This window comes from Camponotus vicinus, unplaced genomic scaffold (assembly GCF_025532165.1).
Source record: "Camponotus vicinus isolate PSW18456_S1 unplaced genomic scaffold, iyCamVici1.0 SCAF_13, whole genome shotgun sequence".
Taxonomy (NCBI): Eukaryota; Metazoa; Arthropoda; class Insecta; order Hymenoptera; family Formicidae; genus Camponotus; species Camponotus vicinus.
The window spans coordinates 7735416-7749917 of record NW_028141949.1 but is presented as its reverse complement, the minus strand read 5'-3'; the positions used below and the strand labels follow the sequence as shown (position 1 = coordinate 7749917).

General features: G+C 32.9%; 1 protein-coding gene and 1 pseudogene across 4 annotated transcripts in view; one reads left to right on the top strand and one right to left on the bottom strand.

The window, feature by feature from the left end:
- Window positions 1–4005, bottom strand: part of LOC145964077 (F-box only protein 21-like) — a 365010-nt pseudogene extending 361005 nt beyond the window's left edge. Inside the window, exons 1-5 of the transcript XR_014436342.1 lie at window positions 3721–4005; window positions 3077–3398; window positions 2433–2883; window positions 2145–2281; window positions 1929–2043 (exon numbers count right to left, since the gene is read on the bottom strand). The product of XR_014436342.1 is annotated as an F-box only protein 21-like (transcript). The remainder of the gene's footprint in view (window positions 1–1928; window positions 2044–2144; window positions 2282–2432; window positions 2884–3076; window positions 3399–3720) is intronic.
- A 1315-nt stretch (window positions 4006–5320) lies between these two features.
- On the top strand, window positions 5321–9094 carry LOC145964080 (F-box only protein 21-like). 3 transcript variants are annotated; one of them, XM_083086479.1, is made up of 7 exons: window positions 5321–5358; window positions 5450–5630; window positions 6282–6602; window positions 7756–8206; window positions 8355–8491; window positions 8593–8707; window positions 8886–9094. In XM_083086479.1, exons 2-7 carry the CDS (start codon window positions 5473–5475, stop codon window positions 9036–9038), a joined length of 1335 nt encoding a protein of 444 aa, XP_082942605.1. In that variant the 5' UTR covers window positions 5321–5358; window positions 5450–5472; the 3' UTR covers window positions 9039–9094. The 3 variants fall into 3 exon arrangements, with proteins under 3 accessions (XP_082942605.1, XP_082942606.1, XP_082942607.1); XM_083086480.1 differs by having other exon boundaries at window positions 5340–5630; window positions 8593–8614; window positions 8958–9094; XM_083086481.1 differs by lacking the exon at window positions 6282–6602 and having other exon boundaries at window positions 5340–5630.
- Window positions 9095–14502: the final 5408 nt, after the last annotated feature.

The following is a 14502-nucleotide window of genomic DNA, read 5'->3' as shown; positions in this document are numbered from 1 at the left end:
AATATATTTTAATATCTTTTAATATCTTATAACGTTGTAGTGAACTAATATTTTCCATTTTATGATGAGATTTATGATAATATATACCTTTAAAGAAAAGCCTTACAAAAGTAAAAAAATACGTCAAGTACATAAAAAATATTCTACCTTGTATGCATGTTTAATAAAAAAATTCCTAAAAATAATTTACAGTAATTTTTCCTCAAAAAATCATTTTTCTAAGAAAAAAAATCTCAACAAATAATTTTCATCAAAAAATATTAAAAAATAAAATATTAAAACTAAATATGAAATCAATAATTAATATTAGCCAAGTACTTAAGAGCAATTTATAACTTTGATATAATATTTGCCATGAAATCAATTTTATACTGTAGAAATATCATATATAAATTCCCTAAGAAATTAAAACGCATTTTACATTTATTCAAAGAAAATTGATGTTTAAAATATTTAATGAGAATTAGGATTCTTTTAATTCTTAAAACATTTTTTATATAATGTATATAATTTAAAAGAAAGTTTCACGCAAGTTTTAAATCGCAGTCTTTAAATCGAAATAAGTTATGAAAACTTGGCGTGCCCGGATCGTTATCAAATACAGATTAAATATTAAATTACATAATGTCTAATATTTTACATTTTATTGGAGATATATTTGTTTATAATGTAAACAATCCGGGCACGCCAAGTTTTCATAACTTATTTCGATTTAAAGACTGTGCTATTTCAAACTTGCGTAAAACTTTTTTTTTTAAATTATATACATTATATAAAAAATGTTTTAAGAATTAAAAGAATCCTAATTCTCATTAAAAATTTTAAACATCAATTTTCTCTGAATAAATATAAAATGCGTTTTAATTTCTTAGGAAGAACTTATATATAATATTTCTACAGTATAAAATTGATTTCATGGCAAATATTATATCAAATTTACAAATTGCTCTTAAGTACTTGGCTTTCTCTTTCTATGTGTTGTGTACAGGTGCGTTGATGATGGTGACGATGATGAAAGACGTTTCTTAATTGAAAATTTTCATATTTCGACATTGCGTTATAATATCTTCGTTTCTAGATCACGCAGCACAAAAATAAAGATACTTTCTTTATATAATTCAAACTCGCTCTATCGATTAAGGCTAGTAAGAATTCGATCCGTTCAGCCGTTATTGAAATCCGATAATTTGAGTTACTCTCATCTGTCCGACTCGCGTATAGATACACGGAGTGCCGCGCTAATGCTTCGCATAAACTTGGCGCGAGAAACTACCGTGTCTCTTGAATAGATACACGGAGTGCCGCGCTAATGCTTCGCATGAACTTGACGCGGGGCACTACCGTGTCTCTTGATGACAACTTTTTTAACAAAACTCTTGTACAATTGTAATATTTTAAAATTATATTGTTTATTTTGCGCAATTTCATAATTTATATTATATTTTCACTTAATAATAGGTGAGTTCTTGGTGTTTTAATATAACATTTGTCAAAAGTTTTATATAACATGATATTTAACGAAAGTTTCATATACTCTAAATATTACACACATTATACAATTTATGTATTTTTATCTAATCGTCAGATATTGTTGCAGTTATAGCGGCATCATGCGGGTAATATCTCGCCAGCATTGCGTTTGACACATAATGCGTGTCTTCCTTCCAAATGCCATTTTCTGCGGCATAACCATTAAAGTGTTATTACGCCAATCTAAATTTACAAGTATTTCTAGCATCTCCAGTAGTATCTGAAAAAAAAGATGTAACATGTGAACAGAGCTCCTATTACAAATAGAAAAGGACAAATTGCATATTTTTCTGCCTATATAAAGTGTTTCATTGGCTTATATCTTTGTCAAGGTGTTACAAGTTTAATAAATTAAATAGAGTTAAATTTATAGAAAAATCATATCATATGAGTAATACCTCGTTAGCTGTTACTGCAAAAGGTTCTCTAGAACACCGTTGCTTGACGAGACAATCCGGGAATGTGTTAAAACTTATGTTAAAACATCTTACATCTTCTAAACTACTCGTGGCACTATAAACAATAAAACAAATTACATATGTGTGTGTGTGTATGTATGATAAGAAGAAAATACCGACAAACTCGGATAACTATTAATCTAATATTATACTTACTATTTTGGTTTCCAAAATATACGTCTACGGGAGCGATATGGCAACTTTCCTATATCGCAACGTAGGCCAAGTCTCCTCGCCACACTATGATATATTATTAATAAAACTATTTCTTGGCCATTTTTATTTTTTAAGACCTGTGACAGTAATTAGAATACAATAAATTAATTACAAAGAAAAAGAGAGAGAAGGTGTGCTTTTAACGTAATAATATGAATATATGGTCATGTTTACGGCATAATTGGGCATAATTTCAATGTATTATAATATAAATCTCTAATAACTTACATTATCTATACACATGTATTCCAAATCTGTGTTTTCCGATTTGTTTGGTCTGAAGTTTAATTTGTCAAATATATATTCCTCGAGTGTATCCATAATTTGCTTTCCTTCCATTTCATCCCAATGATTATCGTCGATGTTGTTGTTTTTCCAGTAGGCAAAATTTTCAGCAGACGTCGAAAATATTGAATGGTCGGGGTGTTTTTCTCTGAGGCAATTCAATACTTCTAATGCGATATTATCTAGTGACGCTTTTACCATCGAATAAAATACATCCTTTTGGTGTTGGAACCATTGTGCTACAATAGTAGCACCCCGTTCCAAAAGCTGCTCTCGGTGAGATTGTTCTTTAAATCTCTCCCACTTCTCTCTCACCGAACGTTGCCTCAGGTAATGAAACAATTTCATGTTGCAATATCTTTCCGCTTCTTCTTTTAGATCGCAATCCGCTCTTCTGAAAATTTATATATATATATATATATATCTATATCTATATGTGTGTGTGTGTATTAATTTATATACATATATTATATATATATATATGTTTTATATATATATATATATATATATATATATATATATATAGACTATGTAGTAAGTATATTAGTCTACGATATTAAAAGCAATTTAATTTATATTGTACCTACCGTGAAGATTGCGCAAGCAAAGCTTTTAAGACCATCCATAAAGAAAAAATTATTTACAAAATTATCAGGCCTACAAATTATTTCATTTAAATGTTCATCCAAATAAAATATTTGTTCAAAATTTGCGAAATTATCTATTGAAGCATTGAAGTTATAGTAATCATGCATTATTGGAGACACGTAATTCCGTAATTGTCTCACACAATTAATGCCTGTTTCCATAAAGTTTAAACTTTTTTTATCCTTCTGTTCGTTCTTTTCTGATTCCTTTTGCTCATTTTCTTTAGATATCTTGTCACAAAGTTTCTTCGCAGAAGGCCACCTAAAATTAGAATGAAATATACTTTTGAAAATCATATCAAACAGCTATTGCATCAATAATAAATGTTCAGAGAAATAAATTTTTTAAAATATTCAAAGTATCAATTAAAAAATCAATCTTCTTGTCTCTTTACATAGAAAACATAAATATGCAGAAAAATATATAATATATTTATAAGCTTCATTAATTTTAAGTTATAATTAAACTTTACACTAAGAATGTACATAATAATAGTAATAATATATAATAATAATATACTCACGTGATACATTGCGCGATTAATGGAATAAAGTTACAAAAAAAGCATAAAACAAAAAATTACCTCTGAGAAAATTTTTTTTCCCAATACTTGTCGTATTTGGCTGCCCACTTGAATTGTTTGCACGTGCATCTGAAGTTAATGATATCCTCAATACTGATATCATTATAGCTAAGAATATGAGCTATCAACTCTTCAGGTAAGCACATTATCGTAGCCATTACGAAAATAATTCAGTACGAAACACTGCGAAAAAGTGTAATTTAAGATAATCACAATTATTTTCGTATATAACTAATTCTTTATGCGAAAGCGCACACGAAATTTACTGCAGTACAGTTGCTACGAAAGTTCGCCACACTTTGTCCACCCTCACTCTGGACTGTATACCTGTAGGTTTGGAAATTATCAGCTTTCCCCCACCATAATTGTCACGTGACCATGCTTATGGAAAAAAACCGGAAAGACACGGAAGACGACACTTTCATTCTGCACATGCACTTTTAAGATAATAAAAGATGGGAAAAAAGGGAACACATTTTCTCGAAATCTATTTTCAAAAATCGACATTTCCTTGCGATAAAATATTTTATCATTGATTCTTTTGTTTCGATATCAACTAAAACTCACGTGTAACACATTTAGGATTCTAAGAAAATTCAACTTTTACAAAATGTACGCATAAAGTAAGCGGTATCTAGAAAAAATAATTTTAAAAAGAACTTTCTCTTTTATGGACATAAAATTTCTTTTGAACTAAGAGGAAGGGAGAAGTTCTTCGGATGACGCACATAACTCTTTTGTTCAATACATCTGTTTTTGCCATAGAGGTTCAACATAATATTTTTTACCTGCATGCAAGATAGAAGATAATCTTAAATATTTTTAGGATACGATAAGGGTAAAATATGTAAGATAGAGGATTATCTTAAATATTAGGAAATAAATAGGAAACGAACTATTTACTTTACTCAATCTAATCATTATCTCTGTGCGTTGTCCCTCTATGGCAAGAATATATGTATTGAACAAGCTTTTATACAGCGTACAAAGATAACGATTAGATTGCGTAAAGTAAATAGTTCGTTTCCTATTTATTTCCTAATGTTTAAGATAATCCTCTATCTTACATATTTTACCCTTATTGTATCCTAAAAATATTTAAGATTATCTTCTATCTTGCATACAGGTAAAAAATATTACGTTGAACCTCTACGGCAAAAACAGATGTATTGAACAAAAGACTTATGTGCGTCATTCGAAGGACCTCTCCCTTCCTTTTAGTTCGAAAAAAATTTTATGTCTATAAAAGAGAAAGTTCTTTTTAAAATTATTTTTTCTAGAAAACGTTTCCTTTATGCGTACATTTTGTAAAAGTTGAATTTTCTTAGAATCCTATATGTGTTACACGTGAGTTTTAGAGATAGTTGATATCGAAACAAAAGAATCAATGATCAAATATTTTATCGCAAGGAAATGTCGATTTCTGAAAATGTGTTCCCTTTTTTCCCTTCTTTTATTATCTTAAAGGTGCATGTGCAGAATGAAAGCGTCGTCTTCCGTATCTTTTCGGTTTTTTCCATAAGCATGCTCACGTGACAATTATGGTGGGGGAAAGCTGAAAATTCCCAAACCTACAGATATACAGTCCAGAGTGAGGGTGGACAAAGTGTGGAGAACTTTCGTAGCAACTGTACTGCAGTAAATTTCGTGTGCGCTTTCGCATAAAGAATTAATTATATACGAGAATATATATATAATTGTGATTATCTTAAATTACACTTTTTCGCAGTGTTTTACTGAATTCTTTTCGTAATGGCTACGATAATGTGCTTACCTGAAGAGTTGATAGCTCATATTCTTAGCTATAAGGATATCAGTGTTGAGGATATCATTAACTTCAGATGCACGTGCAAACAATTCAAGTGGGCAGCCAAATACGACAAGTATTGGGAAAGAAAATTTTCTCAGAGGTAATTTTTTGTTTTACACTATTTTTGTAACTTTATTCCATTAATCGCGTAATGTATCACTTGAGTATATAATTTAATAAATATAATAAATGTAATATACTAACTATATAATAATAAGGAGAAATTAAATCTTGATAATTACAAATTTTACAAGTTTATTTTGTTAATTTAGTTATTTTTTGTTTTATTAATATTAATATAGTAACCTATTTTATGAATATAAAATAATGTGTGTGTGTATGAGTGTATGTGTGTGTGTGTGTGTGCGTGCGTGCGTGCGTGCGTGTGAGTGTGTGTGTGTGTGAGAGAGGGAGAGCGCTAAGTAATTTTTTATATAATAATTACGTAATGAGGTTTAGATAATGGAGTAATGTAAATACTGCTTTGTATTGTTCATTATATTTACTATTATTATGTACATTCTTAGTGTAAAGTTTAATTATAATTTAAAATTAATGAAGCTTATAAATATATTATATATTTTTCAGCATATTTATGTTTTCTATGTAAAGAGACAAGGAGATTGATTTTTTAATTGATACTTTGAATATTTCAAAATATTTATTTCTCTGAACATTTATTATTGATGCAATAGCACTGTTTGATATGATTTTCACAAGTTTATTAAAGTATATTTCGTTCTAATTTTAGGTGGCCTTCTGCGAAGAAACTTTGTGACAAGATATCTAAAGAAAATCAGCAAAAGGAATCAGAAAAGAACGAACAGAAGGATAAAAAAAGTTTAAACTTTATGGAAACAGGCATTAATTGTGCGAGACAATTACGGAATTACGTGTCTCAAATAATTCATGATCACTATACCTTCAATGCTTCAATAGATAATTTCACAAATTTTGAACAAATATTTTATTTGGATGAACATTTAAATGAAATAATTTGTAGGCCTGATAATTTTGTAAATAATTCTTTCTTTATGGATGAGCTTAAAAGCTTGCTTGCGCAATCTTCACGGTAGGTGCAATATAAATTAAATTGCTTTTAATATCGTAGACTAATATACTTACTACATAGTTAATATATATATATATATATATATATATATATATATATATATATACAGGGCGTCCCATTTTAAAAGTTCCACCTTCATAACTTTTCAGGATCAACGTTTGAAGGGAAACGACTACGATAAAAGTTGTAGGGAACAAAGGGGGCTATCTAATAGTGACCTTGGATTCGACATCAAAGGTCATTTTCGAGGTCATTTGTAGGTCAACTTCCGTTTTTTAAATGGGAACCCCTATTTTTTATTACTTATTCTTGTAGCTTATCTCGAGAGCTTTCCAAAACACTATAATAAAGTATTTCTTTATTCAGTACTTTTCGAGTTATAAGGCTTGAAATAATTTCTTAATTTTATATAAACCATAAAATATCTAGTAAAATATTCATTTTTCGATTATCTTACCTTAATACTTTTATCTACAAAATAATGAGAGGAATCAATTGGTGTGAAGAGAAAACATAGTTGTTTTTAAGAAAAAATATGTAAATTGCAATTAACAATTCCATATTTTTTCTTAAAAACAACTGTATGTTTTCTTTACACCAATTGATTCCTCTCATTATTTTGTACATAAAAGTATTAAGGTACGATAATCGAAAAATGAATATTTTACTAGATATTTTATGGTTTATATAAAATTAAGAAATTATTTCAAGCCTCATAACTCGAAAAGTACTGAATGAAGAAATAATTTATTATAGTGTTTTGGAAAGCTCTCGAGATAAGCTACAAGAATAAGTAATAAAAAATAGGGGTCCCCATTTAAAAAACGGAAGTTGACCTTCAAGTGACCTTTAATGTCGAATCCAAGGTCACTGTTAGATAGGCCCCTATGTTCCCTACAACTTTTATTCAAGTTGTTTTCCTTCAAACGTTGATCCTGAAAAGTTATGAGGGTGGAACTTTTAAAATGGGACACCCAGTATATATATATATATATATATAACATATATATAAATAATATATGTATATAAATTAACACACACACACACACACGCACACACACACACACACACACACACACACACACACACACACACACACACACACACACACACACACACACACACATATATATATATGTATATAAATTTTCAGAAGAGCGGATTGCGATCTAAAAGAAGAAGCGGAAAGATATTGCAACATGAAATTGTTTCATTACCTGAGGCAACGTTCGGTGAGAGAGAAGTGGGAGAGATTTAAAGAACAATCTCACCGAGAGCAGCTTTTGGAACGGGGTGCTACTATTGTAGCACAATGGTTCCAACCCCAAAAGGATGTATTTTATTCGATGGTAAAAGCGTCACTAGATAATATCGCATTAGAAGTATTGAATTGCCTCAGAGAAAAACACCCCGACCATTCAATATTTTCGACGTCTGCTGAAAATTTTGCCTACTGGAAAAATAACAACATCGACGATAATCATTGGAATGAAATGGAAGGAAGGCAAATTATGGATACACTCGAGGAATATATATTTGACAAATTAAACTTCAGACCAAGCAAATCGAAAAACACGGATTTGGAATACATGTGTATAGATAATGTAAGTTATTAAAGATTTATATTATAATACATTGAAATTATGCCCAATTATGCCGTAAACATGACCATATATTCATATTATTACGTTAAAAGCACACCTCTCTCTTTTTCTCTGTAATTAATTTATTGTATTGTAATTACTGGCACAGGTCTTAGAAAATAAATATGGCCAAGAAATAGTTTTATTAATAATATATCATAGTGTGGCGAGGAGACTTGGCCTACGTTGCGATATAGGAAAGTTGCCATATCGCTCCCGTAGACGTATGTTTTGGAAACCAAAATAGTAAGTATAATATTAGATTAATAGTTATCCGAGTTTGTCGGTATTTTCTTCTTTTCATACATACACACGCACACATATGTAATTTGTTTTATTGTTTATAGTGCCACGAGTAGTTTAGAAGATGTAAGATGTTTTAACATAAGTTTTAACGCATTCCCGGATTGTCTCGTCAAGCAACGGTGTTCTAGAGAACCTATTGCAGTAACAGCTAACGAGGTATTACTCATATGATATGATTTTTCTATAAATTTAACTCTAATTAATTTATTAAACTTGTAACACCTTGACAAAGATATAAGCCAATGAAACACTTTATATAGGCAGAAAAATATGCAATTTGTCCTTTTCTGTTTGTAATAGGAACTCTGTTCACATGTTACATCTTTTTTTTCAGATACTGCTGGAGATGCTAGAAATACTTATAAAGTTAGAATGGTGTAATAACACTTTAATGGTTATGCCGCAGGAAATGGCATTTGGAAGGAAGACACGCATTATGTGCCAAACGAAATGCTGGCGAAATATTACCCGCATGATGCCGCTATAACTGCAACAACATCTGACGATTAGATAAAAATACATAAATTGTATAATGTGTGTAATATTTAGAATATATAAAACTTTCGTTAAATATCATGTTATATAAATCTTTTGACAAATGTTATATTAAAACACCAAGAACTCACCTATTATTAAGTCATATAATATAATATAAATTATGAAATTGCGCAAAATAAACAATATAATTCTAAAATATTACAATTTTACAAGAGTTTTGTTAAAAAAAGTTGTCATCAAGAGACACGGTAGTACCTCGCGCCAAGTTCATGCGAAGCATTAGCGCGGCACTCCGTGTATCTATTCAAGAGACACTTTTTTTTTTATTATATACATTATGTAAAAAATGTTTTAAGAATTAAATGAATCCTAATTCTCATTAAATATTTTAAACATCAATTTTCTCTGAATAAATATAAAATGCGTTTTAATTTCTTAGGGAGAATTTATGTATAATATTTCTACAGTACAAAATTGATTTCATGGCAAATATTATATCAAATTTATAAATTGCTCTTAAGTACTTGGCTAATAGTAATTATTGATTTCATATTTAGTTTAATATTTTATTTTATAATATTTTTTGATGAAAATTATTTGTTGAGGTTTTGTTTTTTAGAAAAGTGATTTTTTGAGGAAAAATTACTGTAAATTATTTTTAAGGAATTTTTTTTATTAAACATGCATACAAGGTAGAATATTTTTTATGTACTTGGCGTATTTTGTTTGCTTTGTAAAATTTTTTTTAGAGAGATTTCACACCTTTTTGTAAAATTTTATGTCCTTTCTGCAAATTATTTTTTGGGGGAAAATATTTGTAAATTATTTTGAGGGATACTTTTTTATTTTTGAAAATTGTTACTGTGCAGTAAATTAGTCTTTCTATAAGTCTTATCTAACGGCACATGTTTTATATTTCTGTGGTGCACCGTTTCTGAAATATTAGATTTCACTCCCAAGAGGTGATTTTAAAAATTATTATTATACGCTAAATTAGTCTTTGTAGAAACCTTAACTAACGACACACGTTTTATATTTTTGTGAAGCACCGTTTCTAAAATATTAAATTTCACCCTTCAAGGGGTGATTTTTAAAAATTATTGTTATACGCTTAATTAGTCTTTCTACAAGGCATAACTAACAGTACATGTTTTATATTTTTGTAGTGCACCGTTTCTGAAATATTAGATTTCACCCCCAAGAGGTAGTTTTTAAAAATTATTATTACATGGTAAATTAGTCTTTGTAAGAAACCTTAATTAACGGCATGAGTCCCATATTTCTGCGACGCATCATTTTCGAGATATTATTTTTCATCCTCAAGGGATGGTTTTTGAAAATTATTACTATACGATAAATTACTTCTTTTTTAAATTTTATTTAACAGCAGATGTCCCGTATTTTTACGGCTCCGTTTCTAACAATAAGATATTAAATTCCACCCCGAAGGGGTAGTTTTGGAAATAGTTACGATAAATTAATCTCTTAAACGTACGTTACACATACATACACATACCACACGTGTGTATGTACGCGCATACACACGTATGATTTTGTCTCTTAAGGCGTATTTGTATTCTCGAATAATCGCACATGAGCGTTGCAAACGCGCCTTGAGGGACAAACTCGCTTTGCGTGTGTGCGTGCGATCCTACGTACGTGAACTTGGAAATGGAGAAGAACGAAGAATGTCACAATTCTGACGTTCAATCATCATTTTTCAGGATTGACTGCACCGATTTTATTCAAACTGGTCACAATCGAAAGCTCGTATTCATATTATATAATAATAGTGCCATTAGATTTTTGATTACGGCTTTAGTTTCTGAATTATCTTAATTGTAAGTTTATTAGACTCAAAATTCCGGATAAGCTACTTGGTAGCGCCGCGTCAAGAACAGTGACTCTCAATGCTCAGATCCCGTTTTTTTTTTTTTTTTTTTATGTACTCTTAAGTACTTGGCGTCACGACGCTACCGCGTCGCTTGATTATTGCCCACATAAAAGAGAAATGAGATGATAATATACACACACTTTTACAAAATTATTTTATTTAGGTAACTCATTATCTATTTACAAAAAAAAACATTTATCATCTCCATAATAAAATATATTTCGAATAAAATATTTAGCGTATATGTAAGGCTTTGGCGCAAGGCGGACACGTCGCCGGTACTTGAACCTGATACGTCTCGAGCTGTCTTATGCCTTATGCAGGCGTTATGCAGCCGTAAGGGCAGAGTCGTACGTTAGCTCTCGACCAAGACGGTTTCCCGGCCGGTCGCCGATGTCTGCGCGCCTTTTACCTTTATACATTGTGTCAATTCTTAAATAAAGACAATCCAACAGACACCTTACAAATTCAGAAGCGGGATTCCATCGGCGTTGAATCCGGCATTAAGTTAAGGAGAAATCATTTATGTGTCCGATTTACGAAGTCGCGGAAAATTATGTTTGTGAAGCCGCGAACGTATTAAGAAGAAATCGTTTATGTTTATGTGTCCGATTTACGAAGTCGCGAAAAGTTATGTTTGTGAAACCGCGAACGAATTAAGAGAAAATCGTTTATGTTGTGCGTCCGACTTATGGAATCTTATGTGTCCGGTTCGCGCAAACTTATGAACTTATGAACCCTTATTGTGTTATGTTTATGGAACAGTAACGCCTTTTACCGCAGCCGTTCAGATTTCGTGTTTTAAGTCTGATTTATGTGTGTTGCGAATCTCAACGGTTGGCTACATTCTTAAGACTGTGCGTCACTATCTGCGTACGAGCAGAAATTTTACGAACAATTACGACAGGTTGATAGACTCGAGAGAGAAAATGTTATTATGAATGCGCTTACGGCAGCCGACCTTAAGGAGAAATTGAAGAACAGAGGTTTGCCGACAATGGGCACGAAGGCAGAACTAGTAAAGCGGTTGTTGGAAGCAGGATTCCAACCCGAGGATTCGCCTACGATGGCGCACGCAGAAGAAGAATCTGAGGCATCGGCCGAACCTCCGCCAGGGACGAGCACTCAGGTCGACGTCCCTACTCTCCGCGAAATTGAGCTTTTGCGGAAGGAAAGAGATTTAGCTGCACGTGAGGCCGAGTTGCTGAGGAGAGAATTAGAGCTGCTGAGAATGACGCCACGGTCAGAAGATACGCCCGTTCGAGCCGGCGTTAGAAAGTGGCAAGAGCTCAAGGACTTAGTCGGCGAATTTAGCGACAACAACACTTAGATTTTGATCGCTGGGAGAAACAGATAAATAAACTACTCTCCTCTTATGATTTGGATGACCACCGAGGGGAAGCGCTAATATGCAGCAGATTGACAGGCAAGGCGCTGAAGTGGTATCATTCGAGAGTCGACTGCGTCGATTTAAGTTGCGGCGATCTTTTGCGGGAATTAAGAAGGATGTATGGGCAGCGACCCGATCAATTAATTTTACGGCGTGAATTCGAGGCAAGAGTTTGGAACGCCGGAGAAACATTTGCTGATTATTTGCACGACAAGGTGACGCTGGCAAATCGGGTGCCTATCTCAGACACGGAGATTATTAGTTATATTATTGAAGGCGTTCCGAGTCAAGAATTACGCACACAAGCAAAAGTGCAACGTTACGAGTCGGTGGACGCTATGCTGACCGCATTCGCAGATGTTCCGTCGCCAAAGGGAACGTTTCATCGATCCTCTACGCAACCTCGGGGAGATTCGTCGACGCCGGAGAAAAATAAGCAGCAGCAAGGCAAAGAGCAGAATAAAATCAAGGGAGCGAATCCGCGGAAGTGCTATAACTGCAACGAGACTGGACACTTCGCAGCGGACTGCAGCAAGTCGAAAAGGGAGCGAGGATCTTGCTTCAAGTGCGGACAATTTGGTCATCGGGCGAGTCAATGCAGCACACCGAAGGAAGACGTCAATTACGTGGCGCAGGAGCAACAAGAAGACGATGATTTCCGACGGGCGATAGAGCTACAGCTAAGCGATAAAGACAGTAATTTTGCGATGAAATTTAACGCGTTGGTCGATTCGGGGAATCTATTTGTTTTGTTGCAGAGCGTTATATTCCGCAGAAATATATAATTCGCGATTCAGGACGCGATCGATATTGCGGTATTAACGGTAGCGGATTAAAAACATTAGGCCTTATAGAAGCGACAATTATATTTGATCACGAGAAATATACCGTTATGTTACGCGTCGTTCCCGATAAAACGATGCGGAGTTCGATAGTGTTAGGACGTGACTTTATGAGATTAGCAAAATTGTCATTGAGCGATGAAAAAGAGATCGTCGATATTATGAATATTGAAATAGGCGTAAGACGTTCGCGTAACGTCACAAGATATGCGTATTAACGAGGACCTTCCGACTGGGGTGAAAACGCGAGCGCGTGATTTATTCGAGAAATATTACGCTAACGCGCAAAAATCGTCGAATCCCGCGGTAGAGAACACCATGAAACTTACGCTTACGAATAACAAACCGTTTTCGTGTACGCCGCGTAGACTTTCGTACGATGAAAAGTCCAAATTGAGACGTATTTTAGACGACCTGACAGCTAAGGGCATCATCCGAGAGAGTACGTCAGAGTATGCCTCGCCAGTCGTTTTAATGAAAAAGAAGAACGGAGAAACAAGAATGTGCATTGATTTTCGAGCGCTTAACGCGATAACAACTCGCGATAATTTTCCACTCCCGTTAATTGAAGACCAATTGGATTTATTAGAAGGAAAAAAATATTTTACAACATTAGATTTAAAAGATGGATTTTTTCACATAAAAATGCATGAAGATTCTATAAAATATACTTCATTCGTCACACCGTTAGGGCAGTATGAATACGTGAGAATGCCCTTCGGGTTAAAAAGCGCCCCTCTCAAGTTTCAGCGTTATGTTGTGCAGGTCTTTAAAGATCAAATTGCCGCAGGGGAAATATCTGTTTATTTGGACGACTTTCTCATCGCGACCGAAACAATAGAGCATCATCTTCGGGTATTAGAAAGGTATTTAAGCTCCTCACTGCGAATCTTCTGGAACTACGTCTGGATAAGTGTCGATTCCTTCAGAAAAATTAGATTATTTAGGTTACACGATAACTAAGGAAGGGACCGACGGATCAAGGCCTTAAAGCAATAACAAAATTTCCAGCCCCGCGAAACATCCGAGACGTACAGAGCTTCTTAGGATTATGCTCGTATTTCAGAAAGTTTGTTGAAAATTTTTCAATAATAGCGAAGCCTTTGTACGATCTGACGAGAAAAGATGCCGTCTTCAAGTTTGAAGAAACGGAAAGACAAGCGTTCGAGACGCTTAAGGGGGGAAGACCCTCCAGACAACAGGTTTTTCAATAATTTTTTACAAAAAACTGAGAGTATTTATTACATTGAATGAAATTACATATTGACATTGATGTTCAAATGTATACACACAAATCTTTTTATAAGAAAAAAAAACAAAATGGCGG

What these genes read in the sequence shown, in the direction of transcription:
- LOC145964080 (XM_083086479.1), top strand. Translation starts at nt 5,473, where the DNA reads ATGGCTACGATAATGTGCTTACCTGAAGAGTTGATAGCTCATATTCTT. An exon ending in AATACATGTGTATAGATAAT is followed by an intron (nt 8,207 to 8,354) that starts GTAAGTTATTAA and finishes TTACTGGCACAG; the next exon opens with GTCTTAGAAAATAAATATGG. An exon ending in ATGTTTTGGAAACCAAAATA is followed by an intron (nt 8,492 to 8,592) that starts GTAAGTATAATA and finishes TATTGTTTATAG; the next exon opens with TGCCACGAGTAGTTTAGAAG.